General features: G+C 42.4%; 1 protein-coding gene across 1 annotated transcript in view; it reads right to left on the bottom strand.

The window, feature by feature from the left end:
• Positions 1-13,817, bottom strand: part of ITPK1 (inositol-tetrakisphosphate 1-kinase) — a 99,375-nt gene that overhangs the window by 26,685 nt on the left and 58,873 nt on the right. The window contains exon 5 of the mRNA XM_040411929.1: positions 4,137-4,254. Coding sequence (XP_040267863.1) covers positions 4,137-4,254 — 118 coding nt within the window. The remainder of the gene's footprint in view (positions 1-4,136; positions 4,255-13,817) is intronic.

Raw genomic sequence — 13,817 nt, 5'->3', positions numbered from 1 at the left:
TCACTAGAGATCAGCGGTGACATCACTGAGAATGCAGCCTATCCATTCACTAGAGATCAGCGGTGACATCACTGAGAATGCAGCCTATCCATTCACTAGAGATCAGCAGTGACATCACTCAGAATGCAGCCTATCCATTCACTAGAGATCAGCGGTGACATCACTGAGAATGCAGCCTATCCATTTACTAGAGATCAGCAGTGACATCACTGAGAATGCAGCCTATCCATTCACTAGAGAGCAGCGGTGACATCACTGAGAATGCAGCCTATCCATTCACTAGACCTCAGCGGTGACATCACTGAGAATACAGCCTATCTATTCACTAGAGAGCAGCGGTGACATCACTCAGAATGCAGCCTATCCATTCACTAGAGATCAGCAGTGACATCACTCAGAATGCAGCCTATCCATTCACTAGAGAGCAGCGGTGACATCACTCAGAATGCAGCCTATCCATTCACTAGAGATCACCGGTGACATCACTGAGTATGCAGCCTATCCATTCACTAGAGATCAGCGGTGACATCACTCAGAATGCAGCCTATCCATTCACTAGAGATCAGCGGTGACATCACTGAGAATACAGCCTATCCATTCACTAGAGATCACCGGTGACATCACTGAGAATGCAGCCTATCCATTCACTAGAGATCAGCGGTGACATCACTGAGAATGCAGCCTATCCATTCACTAGAGATCAGCAGTGACATCACTCAGAATGCAGCCTATCCATTCACTAGAGATCACCGGTGACATCACTGAGAATGCAGCCTATCCATTCACTAGAGATCAGCGGTGACATCACTGAGAATGTAGCCTATCCATTCACTAGAGATCAGCGGTGACATCACTGAGAATGCCGCCTATCCATTCACTAGAGATCAGCGGTGACATCACTGAGAATGCAGGCTATCCATTCACTAGAGATCAGCGGTGACATCACTGAGAATGCAGCCTATCCATTCACTAGAGATCAGCGGTGACTTCACTGAGAATGCAGCCTATCCATTCACTAGAGATCAGCGGTGACATCACTGAGAATGCAGCCTATCCATTCACTAGAGATCAGCAGTGACATCACTCAGAATGCAGCCTATCCATTCACTAGAGATCAGCGGTGACATCACTGAGAATGCAGCCTATCCATTTACTAGAGATCAGCAGTGACATCACTGAGAATGCAGCCTATCCATTCACTAGAGAGCAGCGGTGACATCACTGAGAATACAGCCTATCCATTCACTAGAGATCACCGGTGACATCACTGAGAATGCCGCCTATCCATTTACTAGAGAGCAGCGGTGACATCACTGAGAATGCAGCCTACCCATTCACTAGAGATCAGCGGTGACATCACTGAGAATGCCGCCTATCCATTTACTAGAGACTGTCCTGGTGAGCCGTCACATGTCTGTCATTGTGTATTCACTGCACCTTTCCAGATAAACCAGCTTTGTCCGTTACAATATCCACCCTGACTGGTTCGGTACAAGTCGGGGATGGGATACTGTTGACTAAATAAAGTTGCAAAAGTCTAATGAGACCGCACAGCCATAAAAAGTCCTAAATACAGGCGGGAATTAACCCTGAACTCTACTTCCTAAAGAATACAATGTTACTTTACTGACAATGTGTGTAATGTAAACAGATCTGAGGACGAGGCAAAGTGTGACCGCAGCACACACCAAAGGGGGAGGTCTGGAGACAGCATCCACTCAGTACAGTGTACGAGGCTAGTCAATAAGGGGCAGTATTATAGTAGTTATATTCTTGTACATAGGGGACAGTTTTATAGTAGTTATATTCTTGTACATAGGAGCAGTATTATAGTAGTTATATTCTTGTACATAGGAGCAGTATTATAGTAGTTATATTCTTGTACATAGGAGGCAGTATTATAGTAGTTATATTCTTGTACATAGGAGCAGTATTATAGTAGTTATATTCTTGTACATAGGAGGCAGTATTATAGTAGTTATATTCTTGTACATAGGAGCAGTATTATAGTAGTTATATTCTTGTACATAGGAGCAGTATTATAGTAGTTATATTCCTGTACATAGGAGCAGTATTATAGTAGTTATATTCTTGTACATAGGAGCAGTATTATAGTAGTTATATTCTTGTACATAGGAGCAGTATTATAGTAGTTATATTCTTGTACATAGGAGCAGTATTATAGTAGTTATATTCTTGTACATAGGAGCAGTATTATAGCAGTTATATTCTTGTACATAGGAAGCAGTATTATAGCAGTTATATTCTTGTACATAGGAAGCAGTATTATAGTAGTTATATTCTTGTACATAGGAGGCAGTATTATAGTAGTTGTATTCTTGTACATAGGAGCAGTATTATAGTAGTTATATTCTTGTACACAGGGGGCAGTATTATAGTAGTTATATTCTTGTACATAGGAGCAGTATTATAGTATTTATATTCTTGTACATAGGAGCAGTATTATAGTAGTTATATTCTTGTACACAGGGGGCAGTATTATAGTAGTTATATTCTTGTACATAGGAGACAGTATTATAGTAGTTATATTCTTGTACATAGGAGCAGTATTATAGTATTTATATTCTTGTACATAGGAGTAGCATTACAGTAGTTATATTAGTGCACATAGGGGGTAGTATTAAATTTGTCATATTATTGAACATGGGGGAGTATTATATCTAAGTATAAAGCCTTATTTAGCCATCTGTAATGTTGTCACACTTCATCCATATTTGAGCTATAAAGACCGCCCGACAGTGGGTCTACTGATCTGAACTTGTAGCATAGATCCCTATGATGCTGTTAGTTTGGGGCCATCAGATTAGCGTTCGGGCAAGAATTTGCAGCTCTATTACGGTCGCTAAAATAGCTTTTAGAATGGGGCCTAATACTGGTATTAGCATTCGGCCACACAATAGAGACAGGTGATAACAGTATCACTATCTACATGTCAGTTTGCTGACCATGGAGCCATCACGCACTGCGCACACAATGTAATCTCGCCACACTGACTCCTGAGCGCAGCGGTACAATCGCCACCACCTGAGCTCCATTATATTCCCATAATGTTGACTCATCCATCACAAAGCTGCTCTTTATGTATCTATACACACTGGGCTTTCTGTCTACTTGTCTGAGCAACAAAGACTCCCGAGAGAGCCGGGCCGACCAGGTTCCCCTCTCCACTGATCCCATAGGCTAACACAATGCAGCTGTGTGATCTGATTAATCCCACTCCAGTCGGCCCGGGGGATGGAGGAGCCATCGTCTGGCTACACTGTATCCGCATGCACAGGAGACCTTCTTCAGCGGTGCACACACATAGGTGAATATACATATACAGTAACAAGCCAATGACTCTGCGGAATTATCAAACATTATGTATCATCAAATGGAAAAGTACAGACACGAGACGTATAAAAGGTATATCTGACATTTTGGAAGAATGACTATAACAAATGCAATTCTGATATCCCAGCAGATTTCTCGACTATCAGATATAAAAAATGGTCACTCAATATTTATACCTCAGGCTTAGGGCTCATGCACACGAACATACATTTTGTCTGTGTCCGTTTTTTTAGCTCCCCATAGGCAGAACCATTCATTCCAATGGGGACGCAAAAAAAACGGAAATAACTCCGTGTGCATTCCGTGTCCATATGTCCTTTCCGCAAAAAAATAGAATATGTCCTGTTCTTGTCCGTTTTGTGGACAAGGACAGTCATCGTTACAATGGATCCGCAAAATAACAGATACGACACAGATGTCACCCGTTATTTTCTGCGGATCTGTGTTTTGCAGACCGCAAAATACATACGGTCGTGTGCATGAGCCCTAATAGCTACTTTCTCTTATTTGCTCCAAGCAAACCAGTCAATCTGTTAAAGAGAAGGGGGGGGGGGGGGCACTCTTCTTCTTTATTACTTGACATCATCTTTAATGTTGGGTTTGCAGTTTGTATCAGAACTAAATAATCGTGTTATATAATACATTAGGAAGTATTTTAGAAATATCCAAGGATAGCGCAATTCAATAAATGAGCCAAAAAAGCTTTCATTTGGTGCAGGGTAACGGAGGTGGAGGAGGTACGGTGATAATCTGACTGCATAGATCTCATAGAGGCATCTTACCTTGCATATAGGACTCGATCCTTCGAATGAGCTCATAAGACTTGGAGCGGTCTAGCAAGGTTCGGATAGCTGGCAAAGGGTCCAAGATGATGGTCTCAGGGTGGGCTTCAATATATTCCTAGAAATAACAAAAACAGTGATTATCTAAGATTGTAGGTAGAAGTACCAGGTCCCCCGCTGTCTATTATTTCTAAAATAACCTATAAAAGTACCAGATAATCTAAAGTCAGCAATACATTATTGCAGAAAGGAATGGGGAAAGGAAAGTGTCACAGTAAGGCCTCTTGCACACGACCGTATGCACACGGACCTTATATCTCGGAGGGCATACAGTCGCGTGCAAGGGTCCTAAAGCAAAAGTTCTCTGCATAGTTGTAACTTCTCAGGTTATGATATAAAAATTATATAATTCTTACTTAAAAATACTGCCCCATGTACAAGAATATAACTACTATAATACTGCTCCTATGTACAAGAATATAACTACAATAATACTGCTCCTATGTACAAGAATATAACTACTATAATACTGCTCCTATGTACAAGAATATAACTACTATAATACTGCTCCTATGTACAAGAATATAACTACTATAATACTGCTCCTATGTACAAGAATATAACTACTATAATACTGCCTCCTATGTACAAGAATATAACTACTATAATACTGCTCCTATGTACAAGAATATAACTACTATAATACTGCCTCCTATGTACAAGAATATAACTACTATAATACTGCTCCTATGTACAAGAATATAAGTACTATAATACTGCTCCTATGTACAAGAATATAACTACTATAATACTGCTCCTATGTACAAGAATATAACTACAATAATACTGCTCCTATGTACAAGAATATAACTACTATAATACTGCTCCTATGTACAAGAATATAATTACTATAATACTGCTCCTATGTACAAGAATATAACTACTATAATACTGCTCCTATGTACAAGAATATAAGTACTATAATACTGCTCCTATGTACAAGAATATAACTACTATAATACTGCCTCCTATGTACAAGAATATAACTACTATAATACTGCCTCCTATGTACAAGAATATAACTACTATAATACTGCTCCTATGTACAAGAATATAAGTACTATAATACTGCTCCTATGTACAAGAATATAACTACTATAATACTGCTCCTATGTACAAGAATATAACTACTATAATACTGCCTCCTAGGTACAAGAATATAACTACTATAATACTGCTACTATGTACAAGAATATAACTACTATAATACTGCTACTATGTACAAGAATATAACTACTATAATACTGCTCCTATGTACAAGAATATAACTGCTATAATACTGCTCCTATGTACAAGAATATAAGTACTATAATACTGCCTCCTATGTACAAGAATATAACTACTATAATACTGCTCCTATGTACAAGAATATAACTACTATAATACTGCTCCTATGTACAAGAATATAACTACTATAATACTGCCTCCTATGTACAAGAATATAACTACTATAATACTGCCTCCTATGTACAAGAATATAACTACTATAATACTGCCTCCCATGTACAAGAATATAACTACTATAATACTGCTACTATGTACAAGAATATAACTACTATAATACTGCTACTATGTACAAGAATATAACTACTATAATACTGCTCCTATGTACAAGAATATAACTGCTATAATACTGCTCCTATGTACAAGAATATAACTACTATAATACTGCTCCTATGTACAAGAATATAACTACTATAATACTGCCCCTATGTACAAGAATATAACTACTATAATACTGCCCCTATGTACAAGAATATAACTGCTATAATACTGCTCCTATGTACAAGAATATAACTGCTATAATACTGCTCCTATGTACAAGAATATAACTACTATAATACTGCCTCCTATGTACAAGACTATAACTACTATAACACTGCTCCTATGTACAAGGATATAACTACTATAATACTGCTCCTATGTACAAGGATATAACTACTATAATACTACTACTATAAGTAGTCTGTGTGTTCCTTTCTAAGGAAGGTAGGAGATGAGATTGAGCCGTGGCAGCAGGTGATCCGTTTATTCGGCTATAATCCACGGTGGGGAATATAGGTCAGGGATATGACAAGCTGATTTAAGCACAAGGACAAGAAGCAAATTTTTTTTTTCTGGACATGTAGGGGTTAATCAACGAATGCAAGATGCACTGTAATTCTGCTCACGTCCTGGACTATGTACACGCAGCGCTTTGCATTCTATACAATACATGGAAGTTGTGTGAACTTTGTGCAATATTGATTATCTTTTATAATATTAACTTTTTGTTTTTTTACTTGCTGATCCCTGTGCACGACCGAAAGCGCCTATAGGGGGCAGGTAAGTATCACAACTGCCCCATGGAGGAACTGAAGAAGGTCTCCGGGTCTGATCGATGGAATTTCCTTTTGGATCAGGTGCATCACTTACCTGGGGAAGAGATGGCAATAGATGCCCTATGGGAAGAAGACAAGCCGGCAATGTTCTGCTGGAAATCTAGGGTTTTGTCATCATGTGGATGCGACACGTAGCACCTACCTAAGCACGGTACAGACGAGTACCGCACCCTCTTTAAAGGCAGCAGTGTCCCTGATGGAAGGGGCTTCCTTGAGCCTCCAGATCTCAATCCGATCGATCATTTGTGGGATGGGCTGGAAAAACCAAATCCCATCTATGGAGGCCGCACCTGACAGGACTTAAAGGGAATCTATCAGCAGTTTTGTACCTATGGCACTGGCTGACCTGTTCCATGTGCACTTGGCAGCTGAAGGCGTCTGTGTTGGTCCCATGTTCATATGTGTCCGCATTGCTGAGAAATATAATGTTTTAATATATGCAAATGAGCCTCTAGGAGCAACGGGGCGTTACTATTACTCCTAGAGGCTCTGCTCTCACTGCAACTGCCACATACTCTGTACTTTCATTGACAGGACCAGGTGAGATCACATTTACACTGCCTGGCCCTGTCCATCAAAGTGCAAAGAAGGCGGCAGTTGCAGAGAGAGCAGAGCCTCTAGGTGCAATGGTAACGCCCCCGTTGCTCCTAGAGGCTCATTTGCATATAACAAAACATCATTTTTCTCAGCAATGCGGGCACATATGGACATGGGACCAACACAGATGCCTTCAGCTGCCAACAGCACATGTAACAGGTCAGCCAGTGTTATAGGTACAAAACTGCTGACAGATGCCCTTTAAAGAGGTCACTGACATTCTCCTAGAACTCCAGTTGGCTGCATACATTTGCTGCTGCTAACGACCAGATACCGCAGGACACCTGCGTCACTATGCACAGGGAGAAGGCTGTCAGAGGCGGGTGGGCAGGTGGAGCCGGCAGCCCTGGAATCCAGGTCACTACTTTATGATGCCGCATAAACTCGGTGACAGATAGAATATTTTTTTTTTATGGTTCTCTAGTGTATAAATCCAGTTTCTATGTTGCAGCATTTTCTGGTTCTACGAATACAGCCTGCAGTGTCAAGTATGGAGGAGATCATTTAAGTTTTAATGGTTACATCAAGGGTCACGTACTGATCCCGGTTGCATTTCTGCTTCTTTTTATTCTTTTCTTAGGAAAAATAAAGTGTTGTTAAACCGGGGACATTTTAATACAGGCCCGATACATCGATGACATCTTCATCATTTGGAATAATTCTAAGGTGGCCTTTACAGAGTTTGTGGACAGACTGAAGTGTAACTCAATAGGTTTGAGGTTCACCCATGAGTTTGAACAGAGGTCACTACCATTTCTGGACATCTGTATCTCTAGGGGAGAGTCCGACGAACTCAACACCACAATATACAGAAAACCTACGTCCACAAACTCCGTACTCCATGGGGCCAGCGGACGCCCTACATTATTGAAGAGGGGCATTCCTGGCGGACAATATCTACGTCTACGTCGAGTATCCACAGATTACTTTTAGAAGAGGACAGAGCCTGAGGGATACTCTGGTCCGCCGCAGCCCCCTCCCTACGGCACCGGCGAGATCGCAGGCCATTGGGTTGCTTTAGGTGTGGCGGCGGCTGTGTGGGTGTGGCACGCTCAGACCTTGCAAGACATTTGAGAGTACGAACTTCCAGCGTTCTTTTGAAATCCGTGACTTCATTAATTGCCGCAGTCGTGGCGTAATCTATAAGCTAACGTGTGAATGTAAAATGGAATATACAGCCTGTACAGAATTATTAGGCAAATGAGTATTTTGACCACATCATCCTCTTTATGCATGTTGTCTTACTCCAAGCTGTATAGGCTCGAAAGCCTACTACCAATTAAGCATATTAGGTGATGTGCATCTCTGTAATGAGAAGGGGTGTGGTCTAATGACATCAACACCCTATATTAGGTGTGCATAATTATTAGGCAACTTCCTTTCCTTTGGCAAAATGGGTCAAAAGAAGGACTTGACAGGCTCAGAAAAGTCAAAAATAGTGAGATATCTTGCAGAGGGATGCAGCACTCTTAAAATTGCAAAGCTTCTGAAGCGTGATCATCGAACAATCAAGCGTTTCATTCAAAATAGTCAACAGGGTCGCAAGAAGCGTGTGGAAAAACCAAGGCGCAAAATAACTGCCCATGAACTGAGAAAAGTCAAGCGTGCAGCTGCCAAGATGCCACTTGCCACCAGTTTGGCCATATTTCAGAGCTGCAACATCACTGGAGTGCCCAAAAGCACAAGGTGTGCAATACTCAGAGACATGGCCAAGGTAAGAAAGGCTGAAAGACGACCACCACTGAACAAGACACACAAGCTGAAACGTCAAGACTGGGCCAAGAAATATCTCAAGACTGATTTTTCTAAGGTTTTATGGACTGATGAAATGAGAGTGAGTCTTGATGGGCCAGATGGATGGGCCCGTGGCTGGATTGGTAAAGGGCAGAGAGCTCCAGTCCGACTCAGACGCCAGCAAGGTGGAGGTGGAGTACTGGTTTGGGCTGGTATCATCAAAGATGAGCTTGTGGGGCCTTTTCGGGTTGAGGATGGAGTCAAGCTCAACTCCCAGTCCTACTGCCAGTTTCTGGAAGACACCTTCTTCAAGCAGTGGTACAGGAAGAAGTCTGCATCCTTCAAGAAAAACATGATTTTCATGCAGGACAATGCTCCATCACACGCGTCCAAGTACTCCACAGCGTGGCTGGCAAGAAAGGGTATAAAAGAAGAAAATCTAATGACATGGCCTCCTTGTTCACCTGATCTGAAGCCCATTGAGAACCTGTGGTCCATCATCAAATGTGAGATTTACAAGGAGGGAAAACAGTACACCTCTCTGAACAGTGTCTGGGAGGCTGTGGTTGCTGCTGCACGCAATGTTGATGGTGAACAGATCAAAACACTGACAGAATCCATGGATGGCAGGCTTTTGAGTGTCCTTGCAAAGAAAGGTGGCTATATTGGTCACTGATTTGTTTTTGGTTTGTTTTTGAATGTCAGAAATGTTTTTTTGTGAATGTTGAGATGTTATATTGGTTTCACTGGTAAAAATAAATAATTGAAATGGGTATATATTTGTTTTTTGTTAAGTTGCCTAATAATTATGCACAGTAATAGTCACAGATATCCCCCTAAAATAGCTAAAACTAAAAAAAAAACTACTTCCAAAAATATTCAGCTTTGATATTGATGAGTTTTTTGGGTTCATTGAGATCATGGTTGTTGTTCAATAATAAAATTAATCCTCAAAAATACAACTTGCCTAATAATTCTGCACTCCCTGTATAGGAAAAACTAAAAAGGGAATTACGAAGACGCATAGGTGAACACCTGGGAGACATAGGTTGCGACTGGTTGCTGGGGACGCGCCCCGGGATTCCTGGCCACCAGTGTCAGCTGATCGCCTTGTCAATACAGGGTGTTCGGACGCGCTTACGTCATCGAGCTTGAGCGGCGTCCTTAGAGATCCCTGCCGAGCGGTCGTGCTAGTGCGCATGCGCGCACGAGTATCATGCTAGTGCGCATGCGCGAAAGTCTTCGTTTCGTCACACGCCTTGAGGAGATGACGCGGCATGCCTGACAGGTGATTGCCTTACCTTGCATTTAAAAACTGGCGCTAAACATAGCGCGGGTGCGACCTATTGCCCGCGGCTACTGAGATGCCCGTACTATGGTTGAGGAGCGTCATCCAGTACTCCCTCCAGCAGTCCACAGACGATCATACGGGTGTGTTATACCTGGTATCACCCGATCGTCTTTGTTCAAAAAGTCCTAGTTAAATTTCCCCTGATGATTTCTATGAAACGTGCATGTAGGGAGCGGGACTAGATTAGGGCCACACAGGGCCAGGGCCAAGGACGAGTGCCCTGTGGTTAGGCTGCTACCCCTAATTAGTTATTAGGGCAAGCCTTAGACCACTCTATAGGGTCAAATTAGGGTTGCCTTTGACCCCGCCCGGGTTTGGAGCCATTCACTTCGGTGTCATCGGGACGCATCCTGCACCCTGGACGTTGACGACAGAGCGGTAGGAGTACGGGTTTCATTTTAGGTGACGCCGAGTACCTTTTTCCCATTTTTTTTCATCTATTGTTTGGGTGCCGCCGTGCACATTGACCCGTTATACCGCCGCTCTCACAATTTTATCATACTTCTATTTCGGGCCTATTTATTTTAATTTCATGAGTAAAAGTTATGTTTTAAGATAACTAATAAATCACTGTTTTTGGAGCCATTGTTGTTAAACTAACCCTCACATCTACCACGTATGGCGGCATGACGAACCGTCCACTATCCATGTATCCGTCTGTCCTTCCAGTCCTCCACCCATCTATCCATCGAATGTCCGGGAGACACAGACAATAAAACCCGTCATCCTGGTGCAAAACAGAATAAAAAGCTGGTGTGGACGGTCACCAGATCCCTGCAGCAGCCACATAAAAAACATCTAAAACGGCAATATAAAACCTGAGAACCAAAGGCGGCCATAAGGCGGCGCCGACAACTTCAAGGGATAAAAGGATATGCATCACTAGGTGTTTCTTTTCTTAACAGTTTTTTTTTTTCTCTGTGCAGATTTTTTACCGTGTTTCCTGGACATAATTATGGGGGCAGCCATCTTGCCTGAGCTGGTTAACAGGATTTACAGCAGCCACCATGTAGCAAAATCCCGTGGGACCCCAATAGCAAAACTTGGAATGGTGCCCCACACCACCATGACCACCTTCAGTTGCATGAATGTGAATGAGAAGCTGGATGCTGTTAGTTTTCTTAATGCACAGGAATAATGCTCACAGTGATGTCACAGTGTTGGAATTACACACACAATTATGTCACAGTTAGAGATGAGCGAATTTCATACTTTGAAGTTCGCTTGGTGGTAAAAGCAGAATCGCGTTATGGATTCCGTTACCACAGACCATAACGCAATTCTATGACAGAATGCATAACGGAATACCTTTAGAGGACTCCCCTGCATAACGGAAACGGGACGGATACGTTATGCAGGCCATAGACTTCTATTATGACGGAATGAATAACAGAATGCCCCTAAAGGCATTCCGTTATGAATTCTGTCGTAGAATTGTGTTCTTGTCCGTGGTAACGGAATCCATAAAGCAATTCTGCCTTTAGCACCAAACGAAGCGTGAACTAATTGCAAAGTATGAAATTCGCTCATCTTTAGTCACAATGGTGGGATAATGCACACAGTGATGTCACAATGGTATGATAATGCACACAGTGATGTCACAATGGTATGATAATGCACACAGTGATGTCACAATGGTGGGATAATGCACTCAGTGATGTCACAATGGTGGGATAATGCACACAGTGATGTCACAATGGTATGATAATGCACACAGTGATGTCACAATGGTGGAATAATGCACACAGTGATGTCACAATAGTGGGATAATGCACTCAGTGATGTCACAATGGTGGGATAATGCACTCAGTGATGTCACAATGGTGGGATAATGCACACAGTTATGTCACAATGGTGGGATAATGCACTCAGTGATGTCACAATGGTGGGATAATGCACTCAGTGATGTCACAATGGTGGGATAATGCACACAGTTATGTCACAATGGTGGGATAATGCACACAGTGATGTCACAATGGTGGGATAATGCACACAGTGATGTCACAATGGTGGGATAATGCACACAGTGATGTCTCAATGGTGGGATAATGCACACAGTGATGTCACAATGGTGGGATAATGCACACAGTGATGTCACAATGGTATGATAATGCACACAGTGATGTCACAATGGTGGGATAATGCACACAGTGATGTCACAATGGTGGGATAATGCACACAGTGATGTCACAATGGTGGGATAATGCACACAGTGATGTCACAATGGTGGGATAATGCACACAGTGATGTCACAATGGTGGGATAATGCACACAGTGATGTCACAATGGTATGATAATGCACACAGTGATGTCACAATGGTGGGATAATGCACACAGTGATGTCACAATGGTGGGATAATGCACACAGTGATGTCACAATGGTATGATAATGCACTCATTGATGTCACAATGGTGAGATAATGAACTCAGTGATGTCACAATGGTGGGATAATGCACACAGTTATGTCACAATGGTGGGATAATGCACACAGTGATGTCACAATGGTGGGATAATGCACACAGTGATGTCACAATGGTGGGATAATGCACACAGTGATGTCACAATGGTGGGATAATGCACACAGTGATGTCTCAATGGTGGGATAATGCACACAGTGATGTCACAATTAGGGATGAGCGAATCGACTTCGGATGAATACTGTATGGAGCGAGCGCTCGGTACAGTATTAGACTGTTATTAGAAGTTATTACTTCGCGACTTTGGGTAATAACTTCAGAAATTAATTTCTACTGTTAAAAACCTTTTCCCGAACTCGGGTTCCACTTGGTACCACTCGGAACCGAACCAGAGTTCGGGAAAAAGGTTTTTAAACAGTAGAAATTAATTTCTGAAGTTTAATCCGAAGTCGATTCGCTCATCCCGTGTCACAATTTTGGGATAAGGCGCACAGTGAAATTACGGCACAGGAATAACGCGCACAGCACATCAATAAGGCTCACAGTGATATCACAACGGTATGATAATGCGCATGGTGATGAACAGAAATGAATCAGTGATGTCACAGAAATAACACTAAATGAATGTGCTTTCTCTGTCACTAAGTGCACATATGTCTGAGTGGAGAAGGGCTCCCTTATTGGGGCCCCACGGCGCCCGCTACCCTGGTTGTTACACCCATGGGCCATGGACACAATGGTCTGAAGGGGACCTCTTTGATTCCTATGGGGCACGCGCTGTGACCTGTGCAGAGGTCAGGAGGGAGGAGATAAGCTGTGATATCACCTATGGGGAATGGTGGATCCTGTGTTGTCCATCCACCCGCGTGATATCTGTCATTCTAATCCTACAGCATTTGTAATGATAAGCAGATAACTGCAGACCAAGAGGTGGCACTTCAATTTCAGTTTAAAAGGGTTGTCTCACCCCAGACGTTAATGCAGATCACTAGGATAGGCCACCAGTGTCACCTCTGGGACCCGCTCCTATCTCCAGAACGGGACCCCCGAAGAGAACAGAGGTCAGCCGTGCACGGACAGCCGCCCTCCATTCATTTCTCTAGGAGTTTCGGAGGTAGCCGAGTGCTATACCCAGTCTCT

Source organism: Bufo bufo, chromosome 11 (assembly GCF_905171765.1).
Source record: "Bufo bufo chromosome 11, aBufBuf1.1, whole genome shotgun sequence".
NCBI classification, from domain to species: domain Eukaryota; kingdom Metazoa; phylum Chordata; class Amphibia; order Anura; family Bufonidae; genus Bufo; species Bufo bufo.
Note: the sequence above shows the minus strand (reverse complement) of the source record. Positions and strands in the feature narration are given on the sequence as shown.